Genomic DNA, 17,500 nt, shown 5'->3' on the forward strand with positions numbered 1-17,500 from the left:
AATAATTATTATTATTGTTATTATCATACTCAGAAATTTCAAACTTTATCATTATAAACTTCATCAATATATTTTTGATTTACACAAGCTTTAATTCTAATGTTTTCATATGTTTCGATACAGTTTGACATTTTAAAGAACTTTTATCAAACTCAAACTAATGAGAAACTACATGAGCAGAATGAGAAGCAGATGAAGGGCCGCCATGAAGAGGAAAGAAAACACGTGTTTAGAGTCAATATATAATTATGTATGTGATGATTGCCAAAACTCATGTGTTTCAACTACTGCCAACACCCTGTGTGAGTGTGTGTGGGAGAGGTACACACACACACACTCGATGTGTGTTTACTGAACAGCTCAAATGTGGTTGGACTTTCCCCTCAAATGTAAGCAGCATCTTTTATAGACTCACAGTATAAACACTCCCTACACACGTACACACACACACACACTCCCTCCACACACACACGCACACACACACACACACACACACTCCCTCCACACACACACGCACACACACACACACACACATGTTGGTTTTTGTGGTTTATGGGGACTCTCCATAGGCGTAATGGTTTTTATACTGAACAAACTGTGTGTGCTATTGCCCTACACCAACCCTACACCTAAACTTAGCCTCACAGGAGACTTTGTGCATTTTTAGATTTTCAAAAAAACACCATTTAGTATGTTTTTTAAGCCTTTTGAATTACGGGGACATAGGCAGTGTCCTCATAAACCACCTTCATATTGTAATACCTCTGTCATACCCATGTCATTATACAAATTTGTGTCCTCCTAAACCACATAAACATGCACACACACACACACACACACACACACACACACACACACACACACACACATACACACACACACACTCCCTCCCTCCAAACACACACACACACACACACACACACACACACATACACACACACACACTCCCTCCCTCCAAACACACACACACACACACCGCATACACTCCCTCCACAGATACAGACACACACACACACACTGCATTGTTCCAGAGTTTCCCATTTTGGAGCCGCTGGATTGGCTGCAGATGTGATGGGCGGCCGTCACTGTGGAGACAGGAAACCCCACACACACACACATACACACACACACACAGTGTATCTGGAGTGCATTAGTGTGTCGTTCAGGAGGTCTGAGTTTCTCCTCAAACCTTCACCTGGTTTAATTGGATCCGTCTGGTCTCTCGCTACCGTCTGCACGGATCTGCAAGAGCTTTCAGAGGGTCAGAGGTCAGAGGTCAGAGGTCACGTTTCTGTGGATCACACACACAGAGACACATACAGTGTGTTAAAGACGTTAGAAAGCTGAGAGGAGTGTGTTAGAGCTCAAATCAAATAATTCACTTAAATGACACTAATAACAGCAATGGCTGAACACACACACACACACACGTCACTGTGACATGTAACAGGCATCAATATAATTACACACCCATAATCCTCCTGTCAATCATACACAAGATCACAAATCCAGGAGAGCTTCCTGCATCTGTGTGTGTGTGATTTTACATCCTTCATAACCTGCACATCAACATACAGACACATTATACAACATTAAACATCTCGAATATCCATCGATCATCTGACATCATATTCTGATGATCAGTGAATATTAGACATTCAACTGAATCCCTATTCATGCTGTGAGCGTGTGTGTGTGTGTGTGTGTGTGTGTGTGTGTGCGTGTGTATCATGTGTCTCGTGAGCCGGATCTGTTCTTAATTGATGTCATTATGGAAACAGCAGCAGGAAGTCACATGACCCTCAGCGAGTTTATCTCTCAGCCAATCACACGCTGACTGACAGCTACCTTCATTACCTGAGAACACAGGTGTGTGTGTGTGTGTGTGTGTGTGTGAGAGACATTCCACAGGGAAGGAAAGAGAGAGAAAAACACCGGAATGAAAGAATGAAAAAACAGGAAAGCAGATTTTACAGGTGAGCGCTGCTGAAGACAGACGGACAGAGCCATTTCTGGGCAGTTTTCCACTGCTTCATCTTCAAAAAGTGATTTCAACAAATAAGTGTAGGATATACTTATAAAATACCATACAATTTAAAGAACATAAGATTTATAAGATGCAGCTGGAAAAAACAACAACAACCAAAAACAAACGGTTACACTTTATTTACTTTTACACTTTATTTATTACCTAATTAAGTACTTAGTAGCCGTTGTACTTACATGAAACAAAATGTACTTATCATGTAAAAAAAAAAAAAAAAAAAAAAAAAAGTTGTGACGTATTGTCAAGTATGGTGACCCATACTCGAAATTGGTGCTCTGCGTTTAACCCATCCAAGTGCACACACACAGCAGTGAGTAGTGAACAAATGCACACACACACACACACCGTGAACACACACCGTGAACACACACCCGGAGCAGTGGGCAGCATTTATGCTGCAGCGCCCGGGGAGCAGTTGGGGGTTCGGTGTCTTGCTCAAGGGCACCTCAGTCGTGGTATTGAGGGTGGAGAGAGCGCTGGACATTCCCTCCCCCCACCTACAATCCCTGCCGGCCCGAGACTCGAACCCACAACCTTTGGATTACGAGTCCAACTCTCTAACCATTAGGCCACGACTTCCCACTGGAGGAAGTCGTGGAACTTATCGAGGAACTTATAACTAAGTTATGAAACAGCCTGTAATTATTATAGTTTGTAATTATGTAGATGTAATAGGCAGCTACTGTTACACACATGTATCAGACCGAGTCTGTTACACAGATACTTCTGTAACCAAACGATTGTTACATATGTGTTGCAGACTTTATACAACGTAATTATAAATGTTAGTACAAAGACATATAAGCTACTTAAAATAAAGTGTATCAGGATTGTACTTAAGTGTACAAGTATCTGTGTAACAGACTCGGTCTGATACATGTGTGTAACAGTAGCTGCCCATTACATCTACATAATTACTAACTGAGTACAGGCTGTTCCATAACTTAGTTACATGGTAAGTGCATTTTGTTTCATGTAAGTACAACGGCTACTAAGTACTTAATTAGGTAATTACTCTGTATTATGACACCTTAAAATAAAGTGTTACCAAACAAACTTTTACACAATTACAAAAAAATCAACTAAAATTAAAATTAAAACAGAAACTATAAAAACTAAATAATTCAGAATATTGATAAAACATTTTAATAGTATCTCAATGATACTATAAAATAACACTCCAGTGGTTTGAGTCTTACCTCTCAGATAGGTCCTTCAAGGTGTTTTGGAGAGGTGAGGTGTCCAATCACAACATCTAGCTACTGGGGTGCCTCAGGGCTCAGTTCTTGGACCACTTCTCTTCTCTGTCTACATGGCATCACTAGGTTCTGTCATTCAGAAACATGACTTTTCATATCACTGCTATGCTGATGACACTCCTGATGATCCTGATGCTCCTGATGATCCTGATGATCCGACGATAGCTGCTTGCATCTCAGCGTGTCTAACAGACATTTCTTACTGCTTGTCGTTCCATCAAACCCATCACTTCATCACAATTTCACCATCCAGTTAGGAACATCAACCATAACTCCTTCAAAAACAGCCAGAAACCTTGGAGTTATGATCAGCTGACTTTCTCAGACCACACTGCTAAAACTGCCCGGTCCTGCAGATTTATTTTATCCAACATCAAGAAGATCAGGTCCTTTCTCTCTGAACATGCTTCACAACTCCTTGTTCAGGCTCTTGTTCTGTCCAGGCTGGACTATTGCACTGCTCTCTTGGCAGGTCTTCCAGCCAGTTCCATCAAACCTCTACAATTAATCCAGAACTCGGCAGCAAGATTAATCCTTAACAAGCATTTTTTAAAAATCTATTATAAAAAAAACATTGAAAATTTAACATTAACATTCTCTACTCTTTTTCTATTCTATCTACTTGTTTTATTTTTATTTATTACAAATAAAATAAAAGAACTTGCTATGTGTACAGTGTTAGATTAACCGGGATGGGACGTGTCACAGCACTTACATATTGTTGCTCCTTTTCCTTATTTGTACGTTTCTTTGGATAAAAGCGTCTGCTAAATGATTAAAAGTAATCCTGACCATAAAAACATTAGACCAAATCTATGCTAATTGTGTAGTTTACTTTTGCAACATTAAATTACATTAATGAAATGTACTAAACCAAAAATATTATATATCCTTGTTCTTTTGTTACAAAATTTTGAATTTGACAGATTTTTCCTAATTATGTGAATGATTTGTTTCCTTTGAAGTTTTAGTGCTATCCTCAGTATATTTTACACCCGAGTTTAAATTAATTTCGTATAACATATTATAAAATATAATGACGATTGATGCATTTCATTAGAATAATGATATAACTATTTTAAAATATTCCATATGAGTCAGATCTAATACGAACCTTTAGATTTCCATACAAAGGAAACATTTTATCATGTTTTCTAAATGTTTTCTAATTACCACACACTGATGCTTTGGTCGTGGCAGTAATCAATCAACACTTGCATTACTTTTTCTAACACCATCATTGATTTAAAAATAATTTCAAGATACTCTAAATATTTGTATTGAAAAATTCCATCTTTGTTATGCTGTATTGAGAAGTGAGATGCAGTGTTGTTGTGTATGACTGCAGACGGACAGTGACCCGATCAGAGCTCTCTGAGATTCTTCCACACTGACGTCAGAGGTCACGACCTCTAGGGTTAACCAGCCCGACCCCGACAGCTGTTAACCAATGAATCTGAGCTTAACTGACCAACAAGAGCACGCGTGGTACTTTACTATCACTGAGAGTTTTCTGTTTTTCTTATATTTGAACTTTTATTTGAGTGTTTTTGTCATTTTTATGATGTTAAAATGTTTATATTTTTTGTTATGTTTTATATAAATTTATAAATTAACCAAGTTAAACTAAATGAAAATGGGAAATTTTGTCTTGGCAGCTAGCTGAAATAAAATAAGTTTTCTTATATTTTATCTTAGTTAATGTTTATTTTATTTCAAGTAATAAAATATTTCTTATGGTATTACTTAACTATAATAACACTGGTGTTACAGACCTACTGAAGAGGAAAAGGAGATTTTGATGGAAACCATGACACTGTGTGTGTGTGTGTGTGTGAGTGTGTGTGTGTGTGTGTGTGAGTGTGTGAGTGTGTGTGTGTGAGTGTGTGTTTGCTGCTTTGTGTGACTCTGTCAGATCTGTTTAAGTGAAATGTGTGTGATTGATTCTGACACGCTCCAGAAACACACACACACACACACACACACTGTGGGTGTGAAACTGAAGGGGTTCACAGGGAGTCGAGGTCAGAGGTCAAGTGGGGAGTGAGGAGAATGGAATCTCACACACACACACACGGTTCAAACATGTCAAACACAACTTTGTGGTTTCAGCATGAGTTTTCAATTAGTGCTGCAAGCCTCATGTGTCTGTCTCTCTGCCTGTCTGTCTGCTCTTTCCATACGCTCATCCGTTTACATTCACACACACACACACACACACACACACAATGTGGATTAAACGGTATGCTGTAAACATGAGTTTCTTCTGAGTTATCTTTGATATTTTTCATAATGATGAACCTCGTAAAAAAGTTTGCGAAGCCTTTCTGAAACACATCTATATGTTGAAACTCTGCATGCACTTTCAGAAACCTAAATGAAAAATATCCACCAAATTTCAAGTAGAAGTAAACAGTTTAACCCGTGTTTCAAGCAGATGCATAATATTCATTCTTAAAAAACAGATGTGAACTTGATTATTATAAGCTCATTTCATCCCAGACGAGTCCGTCTGACGGAACATGAGTTTCTAAAACACACAAACACATTAAAAACCTCTCAAACTCAAACACTGTACGAGAATCAGACCTCAGCTTTGTTTCTTTCTGACTCTGTAATATATAAACCAACGTGCCAGAACATCCGACTGATATTAAAAAATCATCTGAGAACATAAACATGCACACAGACACTGTAACTGAATCGCTCGGCATGATGGGAGGTTTGCTGTTTGTCACGCAGCTGCGCTGAGATTATATTCATCATCTGTCTGATTTAGCAGGAACGTCCTGAAGTGCAGTGTTTACGATCCGTCATCGATTACAGAAGAGGAGTGACTTCACTTCCAGTTCACACTGACTTCACTGGATCTGCTGCCTGTCAATCAAAAAACCCTCCGCTTGGGTCCTCCATTTCTGTTTGTTGCTCAAATTAACACACATTGGGCTTTGTGCAATTTACCAAAGAGACAAAAAATATAAGAGATGTAAGAAATGTAATAATTCCCATCTATTTCAATTGTGTTAGAGGTCACTTTGACTCAAATTAAAAACACTTGTTTTTTTACTATAGTGACTATTTATACACTGAGGTGAAAAGTAATTTCACTTCTAAAAAATAAAATCTAGAAATAGTCTGATGAACACTTTGCTAACGTGCTTTAGAGAACTGAAGGACTGGCTCGTTCTGTCATGATCTGCATGTTTGGCTGAACTGAGCCGTGTTCCTTCAGATCTGGTCAAGCGTTTCATTTGAGGTTTCTGCAAGAAGCCACTTATGGTTGTCAAGCCTGCATTTATTTGATCAAAATCTGATTTATTATCAATGTTGGAAACCTGTGATACGTGATGAAATTCTTTTGATGAGTAAAAAGTTCAATTTATTTAAAATATAACTTTTGTAACAATATACACTACCGTTCAAAAGCATGAGGTATTTATTTTTTTGAAAGAAACTGTTTTTTATTCAGCAAGGATTTGTTAAATTGATAGAAAATGTGATAAAGCTTTAGGATATATTGAGAGAAAACATCTCTATTTTGAATAAATGCTGTTGTTTTTAACTTTTTATTTATCAGTGAACCCCAAAAAAGTATCACAAGTTCCAAAAAAAAGGAGCAAAACAGTTTCAATATTGATAATAAATCAGTATATTATTATGATTTCTGAAGATCATGTGACACTGAAGACTGGAGTAATGATGCTGAAAATACAGCTGCACATCACAGAAATACATTATATTTTAACACATATTACCATAGAAAACAACTGTTTTACATTAGAATAATATTTCACAATATTACCATGTTTTCTGTATTTTTGATCAAATAAATGCAGGCTTGATGAGCAGAAGAGACTTTCATAAGGCTGCATAATATAATAATGATATAATAAAGTCCTTTCACGTCACTATCACACACTAGGCCTGTAGGGGGCACTTGGGCTTCTTTAACTATAGTTTCATGAAATAGTAATGAGATAAAGATCTCTCCACAAATCTAAGCTCATCTGTGTGTGTGTGTGTGTGTGTGTGCATCTCTACAGTTAAAATCAACAATAAAACACTAAAAATGAGACACATTTGAGCATCTTGTTTAAATTGTTGTTGTGTTGAGTGCTGATGTTTAACAGTAAAGTAAACCAGTGTTTTTAATGTTATTCGTCTTTAAGAAGCTGTGATGATGCTGATTGGTCAGTAAAACACACACACACTCTGGAGGTGGTGGGAGGGGCCAGTGCAGATCTTTAATGTGATTGGTCACACGGATTACACTCGGTTTGATTGACAGCTCCCACAGTCCTTTTGCTAAACAAACATTCGTTCATTATTTGTGCTGTTTTGATAGGTACAAAATAATCTCACTTTATAATAATAATTATAATGAATCTTCAATGTGAAGATCCGATTAAGCTCCCAGAATGCATCACCACAGCACCAGTAACACATCATCCTCTGAAGTCCGGTGTGGAAGTGTGTGGTGTGACGCTCGTCTGTCTCTTCACCAGACGCTCCTGAGAACATCAGTCCGAGTGAAACAAAGACACACTGATTGGCTGGTTCTGTGATGCTCCACAGTGATTGGTCGATCAGTCTGATCCGTAAGAGCTCTAGCAGAAGCAGGGAATGCTGGGAAGCGTCAGTATCGCAGGGAGCCGCCGTGGACCCGCAGCGTCTGGACGCTGGACAGAATCTTCTTCTGGTGTCCTGCTAGAGTCACGCCGATCCGCAGAAGATCCCTGGACAAAGCATTACTTCACTATTATAAACAGATCAAACCATTCATCACATCATATAACAGGTCTTGATTACATAATATATGTGTGTGTACTGTGTATATATATTAATACTAACAAACGCATGTATATATTTCAGAACAATATGTTATGTTTATATTTGACATGTATTTATATATAATATAATATAAATATATGAATGTATATACATGTAAATCAATCGTGATTAATCATTTGACAGCACTAATTATATTATATTTCATCATTATATCAGAACAGTTACTACAATCATTTTGTTAATATTTAGGATCAGATTTTCTTTTTATATTTTAAGGTTCAATTTAAAATTTAGTAAAAAGTTTTAGTGACGAGATTCTTTTGTCATTTAAGTTTTTGTAACATTTTTAAATGCATATATATTTTTATTCATATTTTATTTTATATATATATATATATATATATATATTTATAAACAAATTTCTTCTTAATTTTGTTTTCATTATACTTAGAGTGTGTTATTTTGTTGTTTTTGTCATTGTTATTAGTTTTGAGTGTTTTAAATGTTTATATAGCTTGAAATAATATTTTGCATTAATTTTTACATTTAATTTTCATTTTACTTTCGTTAAAGAAATTTAGTTGTTTATTTTTAAATTAGTTTTTCATTTTAAAATACATCTATAGTTTTAATGAATGTTTTGAATTCTAATAAATGTTTATGCTGTTTTCATTTGAATTTGATGTTTTGTCATTATTAGTAGTTTTTATGTAGTATATATATATATATATAGTTTATTAATCTGATAATATAATTCAATAATTTGAATAAATTCATTTTGTTTTCATTTGAGTTATTTCCGTACATCAATTTAAATGTAAATGAAAAAAGTCTATTTTTAGATTTTATTCTATTTCAGTTAATATGTTTCAAATAAATTAAAATGTTTTAGTTTTCATTTACGATAATAATCCTGCTGATATGGGATGGTTACTGAACACTAGTATTAATATTCACTAATTGTATCGATTTAATGCACAGACATCATCAGATGAGAACAAAGTGTGATCTGAACAGATCTGAATAATTACTCTGACTGAAACTGAATTAGTTTGAGAGCTGATGAATCTGGCAGCATTCACAATGTTCCCTTCCTGTTTATTACTGAAGCAGCTCTGAATCAGTCTGCATTGCATAAATGTGACTTGACATGATGTCTCTGGTGACGTGTGTGTGTGTGTGTGTGTGTGTGTGTGTGTGTCTCACTCGGTGGAGATGTGTGAGAGGAGCTGGATGGAGGTGAATCCGGCCTGCAGGAAGCTGTCTTCGTATCGCTCCATCTTGATGGCCCGGAGCCAGTCGGACACTGAGCTGCACTGAGACAGCGGCGGTGGAGGACGCTGGTCCAGCAGAGGGTGAGACGGCCTGAGACACACACACACACACACGTGTCAATCACACACAGCACTGCACTCAGGGACAGTAAGTGACATCACCGGTCCTGTGCGCTCGAGAAGCTGCTGCAGTAGTCCAAACAGCCCAGATCTGAGTGTGTTCTTTCATATGTCAGTGTGTTTCTGAACTAATCCTTACTCAGTCATTACCAACTGCTTCAATATCATTTCACAATTAATTGCTTCCTTAATAAATAAATATTTTTAAATGAAAAAAATAAAGTAATTATTTGCTTTCAAACGTTTGGAGTAATATTTTATGGAAATTATTACTTTTATTAATCAAGGCTGCATTAAACTGATCAAACGTGACACTAAAGATGTTTCAAATTAATGCTGTTCTTCTGAACTTTCTATTCATCTGTGAATCCTGAAAAATAAAATATATCACAGTTTCCACAAAAATATTGTGCAGCACAACTGTGTTCAACATTAATAATAATCAGAAATGTTTGTTGAGCAGTAAATCAGTATATTATTATGATTTCTGAAGATCATGTGACACTGAAGACTGGAGTAATGATGCTGAAAATACAGCTGCAGATCACAGAAATACATTACACTTTAACACATATTCACATAGAAAACAGCTGCTTTACATTATAATAATATTTCACTGTTTTTCTGTATTATTGATCAAATAAATGCAGCCTTGGTGAGAAGAAGAGACTCTCAGAAATATTAAAAACCTTATTTATTCCAAATTTCTGACTGCTAGTGTGTGTGTGTGTGTGTGTGTGTTCTGTAGGTATGCTTATTTGCACTGTGCTTGAATTTAAGGAAGCTGTTTTATAGATAGCTGGAATATTTCAGCAACTCATCCGTTCACATTCAGAATGGAAAGTGCAGGATGCAGCAGTGAAGGTGATTAACTTCCACTTCAGCCTCCCACCCAAACTCTTCCTGTTACACACACTCATACTCATACACACACACACACACACACAGACCCGTCGGGGATGCGTCCGGTGATCTTGAGTGAGGCTGGGTTGCGTATCAGTCGGTCGAGGGCAGAGACGATGGCACAGAATCGCGGGCGAGACGATCTCTCCTTCTGCCAGCAGTCCAGCATCAGCTGGTGCAGAGACGCAGGGCATTCTGGGGGAGGAGGCAGGCGGTAGTCCTGCTCGATGGCGTTGATCACCTGCACACAAACACACATCATCATCATCCCTCGGCTCAGAACACACTCGTGCGTCAGACTACACCAGCGCTCTGAAGCCTCACTCACGTCCTGGTTGCTCATGTCCCAGTAGGGTCTCTCTCCGAACGACATCACCTCCCACATCACGATGCCGTAGCTCCAGACGTCTGACGCCGAGGTGAACTTACGGAAGGCGATGGCTTCAGGAGCCGTCCAGCGTATCGGGATCTTCCCGCCCTGAGACACACACACACAGATATTCTGAGCTCAACGACACTGATGCTCACACACGTCACCAACAACATCATCATCACAACACCACCATTCTCTGTGGTGGGTACACAGCTATTTCATTTTCTGTGTTTGTCTACATGAATACTAAAACTGAAACACTCTTTATTTCATTTGTATTGTTGCACTGTTGTTTGTAAATTTGCTTCTTTGTTCTTATTTTTAATAACAAAAATACTAAAAGTAACTATCTTGTTTAATAATTTTGTGTCAGAATTTGATAAGACAAAAGGTTATAAAATAAATGACAATTTCTGCATTTTGTTGTTTTTTTCTATCATGTATGAATATTGGATATCTATTGTTATATGTAATGTGGTAAAAATGGTAACATGGCATATCACAAAAATGCATTATTCTAATAATGAAGAACAAAGCAAAGTTTCTGTAAAACTCTATAACTTATCATCACTGTGATTGTGTGTGTTGCAGGGTTTGGCGGATGTGTGACATCAGCAGATCCTCACCAGTGAGCTGGTATATGTGGGGTCAGATGAGTTCTCTGTCAGGAATCTGGACAGGCCAAAGTCAGACACCTTGCACACCAGGTTACTGTTGACCAGGATGTTTCGCGCCGCCAGATCCCGGTGGACATAACTCATCTCCGACAGGTACTTCATACCAGATGCAATCCCACGCAGCATCCCCACCAGCTGGATGGGCGTGAACTGACCGTCGTTCAGCTGTAGACAGAGAGAGACGGGTGAGAGCGGGCGACACATCTGACCCGACATCAGACAGAGAGAGACGGGTGAGAGAGGGCGACACATCTGACCCGACATCAGACCGAGAGAGACTGGTGAGAGAGGGCGACACATCTGACCCGACATCAGACAGAAAGAGAGAGGCGGGTGATAGCGGGTGACACATCTGACCCGACATCAGACCGAGAGAGACTGGTGAGAGAGGGCGACACATCTGACCCGACATCAGACAGAAAGAGAGAGGCGGGTGATAGCGGGTGACACATCTGACCCGACATCAGACCGAGAGAGACTGGTGAGAGAGGGCGACACATCTGACCCGACATCAGACAGAAAGAGAGAGGCGGGTGATAGCGGGTGACACATCTGACCCGACATCAGACCGAGAGAGACGGGTGAGAGCGGGTGACACATCTGACCCAACATCAGACAGACAGAGATGAGTGATAGCAGGTGACACATCTGACCCGACATCAGACAGAGAGAGACGGATGAGAGCGGGTGACACATCTGACCCAACATCAGACAGACAGAGAGAGATGAGTGATAGCAGGTGACACATCTGACCCGACATCAGACAGAAAGAGAGAGACGGGTGATAGCGGGTGACACATCTGACCCGACATCAGACAGAGAGAGACGGGTGAGAGAGGGCGACACATCTGACCCGACATCAGACAGAAAGAGAGAGGCGGGTGATAGCGGGTGACACATCTGACCCGACATCAGACAGAGAGAGACGGGTGAGAGCGGGCGACACATCTGACCCAACATCAGAAAGACAGAGAGAGACGAGTGAGAGAGGGCGACACATCTGACCCGACATCAGACAGAAAGAGAGAGACGGGTGAGAGCGGGTGACACATCTGACCCGACATCAGAAAGACGGGTGAGAGCGGGTGACACATCTGACCCGACATCAGACAGACAGAGAGAGATGGGTGAGAGCGGGTGACACATCTGACCCGACATTAGACAGAGAGAGATGAGTGAGAGAGGGCGACACATCTGACCCGACATGAGACAGAGAGAGACGGGTGAGAGCGGGTGACACATCTGACCCGACATCAGAAAGACAGAGAGAGACGGGTGAGAGCGGGTGACACATCTGACCCGACATCAGACAGAAAGAGAGAGACGGGTGAGAGCGGGCGACACATCTGACCCGACATCAGAAAGACAGAGAGAGACGGGTGAGAGCGGGTGACACATCTGACCCGACATCAGAAAGACGGGTGAGAGCGGGTGACACATCTGACCCGACATCAGACAGACCGAGAGAGACGGGTGAGAGCGGGTGACACATCTGACCCGACATTAGACAGAGAGAGATGAGTGAGAGAGGGCGACACATCTGACCCGACATGAGACAGAGAGAGACGGGTGAGAGCGGGTGACACATCTGACCCGACATAAGATAGAGAGAGACGAGTGAGAGCGGGTGACACATCTGACCCGACATCAGAAAGACAGAGAGAGACGGGTGAGAGGGGGTGACACATCTGACCCGACATCAGACAGAGAGAGACGGGTGAGAGTGGGTGACACATCTGACCCGACATCAGACAGACAGAGAGAGACGGGTGAGAGTGGGTGACACATCTGACCCGACATCAGACAGACAGAGAGAGACGGGTGAGAGTGGGTGACACATCTGACCCGACATCAGACAGAAAGAGAGAGACGGGTGAGAGCGGGTGACACATCTGACCCGACATACGATAGAGAGAGACGAGTGAGAGCGGGTGACACATCTGACCCGACATCAGAAAGACAGAGAGAGACGGGTGAGAGCGGGTGACACATCTGACCCGACATCAGACAGAGAGAGACGGATGAGAGCGGGTGACACATCTGACCCGACATCAGACAGAAAGAGAGAGACGGGTGATAGCGGGTGACACATCTGACCCGACATCAGACAGAGAGAGACGGGTGAGAGAGGGCGACACATCTGACCCGACATCAGACAGAAAGAGAGAGGCGGGTGATAGCGGGTGACACATCTGACCCGACATCAGACAGAGAGAGACGGGTGAGAGCGGGCGACACATCTGACCCAACATCAGAAAGACAGAGAGAGACGAGTGAGAGAGGGCGACACATCTGACCCGACATCAGACAGAAAGAGAGAGACGGGTGAGAGCGGGCGACACATCTGACCCGACATCAGAAAGACAGAGAGAGACGGGTGAGAGCGGGTGACACATCTGACCCGACATCAGAAAGACGGGTGAGAGCGGGTGACACATCTGACCCGACATCAGACAGACAGAGAGAGATGGGTGAGAGCGGGTGACACATCTGACCCGACATTAGACAGAGAGAGATGAGTGAGAGAGGGCGACACATCTGACCCGACATGAGAGAGAGAGAGACGGGTGAGAGCGGGTGACACATCTGACCCGACATCAGAAAGACAGAGAGAGACGGGTGAGAGCGGGTGACACATCTGACCCGACATCAGACAGAAAGAGAGAGACGGGTGAGAGCGGGCGACACATCTGACCCGACATCAGAAAGACAGAGAGAGACGGGTGAGAGCGGGTGACACATCTGACCCGACATCAGAAAGACGGGTGAGAGCGGGTGACACATCTGACCCGACATCAGACAGACCGAGAGAGACGGGTGAGAGCGGGTGACACATCTGACCCGACATTAGACAGAGAGAGACGGGTGAGAGCGGGTGACACATCTGACCCGACATAAGATAGAGAGAGACGGGTGAGAGCGGGTGACACATCTGACCCGACATAAGATAGAGAGAGACGAGTGAGAGCGGGTGACACATCTGACCCGACATCAGAAAGACAGAGAGAGACGGGTGAGAGGGGGTGACACATCTGACCCGACATCAGACAGAGAGAGACGGGTGAGAGTGGGTGACACATCTGACCCGACATCAGACAGACAGAGAGAGACGGGTGAGAGTGGGTGACACATCTGACCCGACATCAGACAGACAGAGAGAGACGGGTGAGAGTGGGTGACACATCTGACCCGACATCAGACAGAAAGAGAGAGACGGGTGAGAGCGGGTGACACATCTGACCCGACATACGATAGAGAGAGACGAGTGAGAGCGGGTGACACATCTGACCCGACATCAGAAAGACAGAGAGAGACGGGTGAGAGCGGGTGACACATCTGACCCGACATCAGACAGAGAGAGACGGGTGAGAGTGGGTGACACATCTGACCCGACATCAGACAGAGAGAGACGGGTGAGAGTGGGTGACACATCTGACCCGACATCAGACAGACAGAGAGAGACGGGTGAGAGCGGGTGACACATCTGACCCGACATCAGACAGAGAGAGACGGGTGAGAGTGGGTGACACATCTGACCCGACATCAGACAGACAGAGAGAGACGGGTGAGAGTGGGTGACACATCTGACCCGACATCAGACAGAGAGAGACGGGTGAGAGTGGGTGACACATCTGACCCGACATCAGACAGACAGAGAGAGACGGGTGAGAGCGGGTGACACATCTGACCCGACATCAGACAGAGAGAGACGGGTGAGAGTGGGTGACACATCTGACCCGACATCAGACAGACAGAGAGAGACGGGTGAGAGTGGGTGACACATCTGACCCGACATCAGAAAGACAGAGAGAGACTGGTGAGAGCGGGTGACACATCTGACCCGACATTAGACAGACTGATACACAGGTACTGACCCTCAGGAAGGAGTCCAGCGCGCCGTTCTCCATGTACTCGGTCAGAATCATCACGGGACAGGAAGCTGTGATCACTCCCTCCAGGTGAATGATGTTGGGATGCTGGAACTGACCCATGATTGATGCCTCAGACAGGAAGTCCCGCCTCTGCTTGTCTGTGTAACCGCCCTTCAGGGTCTTAATGGCCACGTAGTTCTCTTTCTTCCCGGGAACCTTGAGCCGGCCGCGACACACCTCACCGAACTCACCTGCACACACACACACACACACATATGAAGACTATCAGATTCACACACACACAATGGCGTAACGTGAGCTGTGCTTTCATCAGGTGTGTGTCCCATATTACTGCTGTTCACGCAGAAACAGGAGCCCTGCGCCACACCTGCACTCAACAATCACACACACGGTTCTCACCGGCGCCGATCACCTCCTCGATCTTCACAAACGACACGTCGATCTCTTTAGCGAACTCCCTCACCGCCTCGTTCGGATCCTCGTATGTGAACGGATCGATGTACACTTTAATCCCTGTGAGAAACACACACAATTAAACCACAACCACAACAAAACATCTCAACAATGTCTGAAACCGTATGACAAGCTTTTCTCAGGGTTATTAGTCTCTTTATGATGACTCGCTTGTTGAGTTCCTCATTTGTTAAATTGCTTTGGACAAAAAAGCCTGATTAATGAATGAACATAAACGCAAAACATGTTTGTTACTTTTGTTACTAGATTTACTGGGGGTGGTGATGGCGCAGTGGATAAGACACATGCGTTTGTTGTGAGAGACCCGGGTTCGAATCCACTGTGAGACACCAATGTGTCCCTGAGCAAGACACTTAACCCCTAGTTGCTCCAGATGCGTGCGACCTCTGACATATATAGCAATTGTAAGTCGCTTTGGATAAAAGCGTCAGCTAAATGAATAAATGTAAATGTAAATGTAAATGTACAAAAAGATAAAGGACATTAAGTAAAACATTTAACATTGTTTTATTTAAACATTAAATATTAATTGACAATGTATGGTTTTCGTTTTAGTGAATGATAATATCCGTAGTTTGAAGTGGTTGATGGTTTGGATTGTCAGGACGCACTGCAATACCAAATCTAGAGATAAACCTACAAACGGACAGATTTTAGTGGCCATTTAGTTCTGACTGGCTTATACTTAAGCACGTTTTTAGTCAATTTACTATTTGTCAATCATAAATAATATTTCATGATAAAATTAAATTATTTACTTTGTCAATTGAAAATAATATGCAAACTATTTATTTATTATTTTTATTATAAGTATATATTATTGACTTTCTTTCTCAATCATATTTTGCAACCCATATGTTCAGATCTTAGAGTAGATGGAGTTTTTTCCTCTCGGATTAAACTCTTAAAAATGACTTTTCTTGATGTAACCTTATGTTATCAGGCGGTTATGAGTTTACGAACATTAATTCATATTTTTGAGTTTAGTCAAAATAATAATACAAGCAGGTCAAATAAACTTTTTCTGTTGCTGACGAGTCTCGATCCACAGCGACGCATCAGACTGTTGCCTGGGAACAGTAACTAAACTCATGTTAACTCTAATAACACGTTTCTCTGGCGGAGTCACGATTGCTGGTGTCTGCATCACTCTCACACATAAACAACATAAATCAGCGGTGAGTGCTGACAGATTTACTGCGGTATAACGCATTCCTGATCAGAAGACGGCACACTCACCGTGACCCATCAGGAACTGGCCACTCTTATCCGGGTCCGGATCCCGCGTGCGGCTGGAGCGCCTGAGACACACACACACACACACACACACACACACACACACACACACACACACGTTTAGACGGACAGACTGACTCTGTGTTTATGTGTGATTGGATTACACCGGCTGTGTGTGTTTGTTTGACAGAATTCTTCTCTCATGACTCGTCTGAGTTTCTGTCTGTTGTGTGAGAGACCCTGCAGCTGCTCGCGCTCTCTTTATGAGCCTCACACACACACACACACACACACACACACACACACACACACACTCATGTGACATGACCTCGAGCGTCTGTGCGTGTGTGTCAGATGTAGTTTGATAGCGCTGTGTTGTTAGCAGCAGTGATGTCATCAGAAAACAGTCTAAGCAAATGATCCTGTCTGTAGAAACAACATAAACCTGCCCGT

General features: G+C 42.1%; 1 protein-coding gene across 2 annotated transcripts in view; it reads right to left on the bottom strand.

Annotated features, from left to right (window-relative positions):
• Positions 1–6,934: 6,934 nt before the first annotated feature.
• The window catches only part of LOC306860207 (ephrin type-B receptor 4b), a 32,659-nt gene continuing 22,093 nt past the window's right edge, over positions 6,935–17,500 (bottom strand). The window contains exons 10-17 of one of the 2 annotated variants that reach the window (XM_079401780.1): positions 17,051–17,112; positions 15,737–15,850; positions 15,320–15,567; positions 11,394–11,609; positions 10,723–10,872; positions 10,442–10,635; positions 9,304–9,462; positions 6,935–8,042 (exon numbers count right to left, since the gene is read on the bottom strand). In XM_079401780.1, coding sequence (XP_079257906.1) covers positions 7,943–8,042; positions 9,304–9,462; positions 10,442–10,635; positions 10,723–10,872; positions 11,394–11,609; positions 15,320–15,567; positions 15,737–15,850; positions 17,051–17,112 — 1,243 coding nt within the window. In that variant the 3' untranslated portion in view covers positions 6,935–7,942. The remainder of the gene's footprint in view (positions 8,043–9,303; positions 9,463–10,441; positions 10,636–10,722; positions 10,873–11,393; positions 11,610–15,319; positions 15,568–15,736; positions 15,851–17,050; positions 17,113–17,500) is intronic. The other variant, XM_079401781.1, reaches the window with a different exon arrangement.

The sequence above is a fragment of the Barbus barbus genome (assembly GCF_936440315.1).
Source record: "Barbus barbus genome assembly, chromosome: 41".
NCBI classification, from domain to species: domain Eukaryota; kingdom Metazoa; phylum Chordata; class Actinopteri; order Cypriniformes; family Cyprinidae; genus Barbus; species Barbus barbus.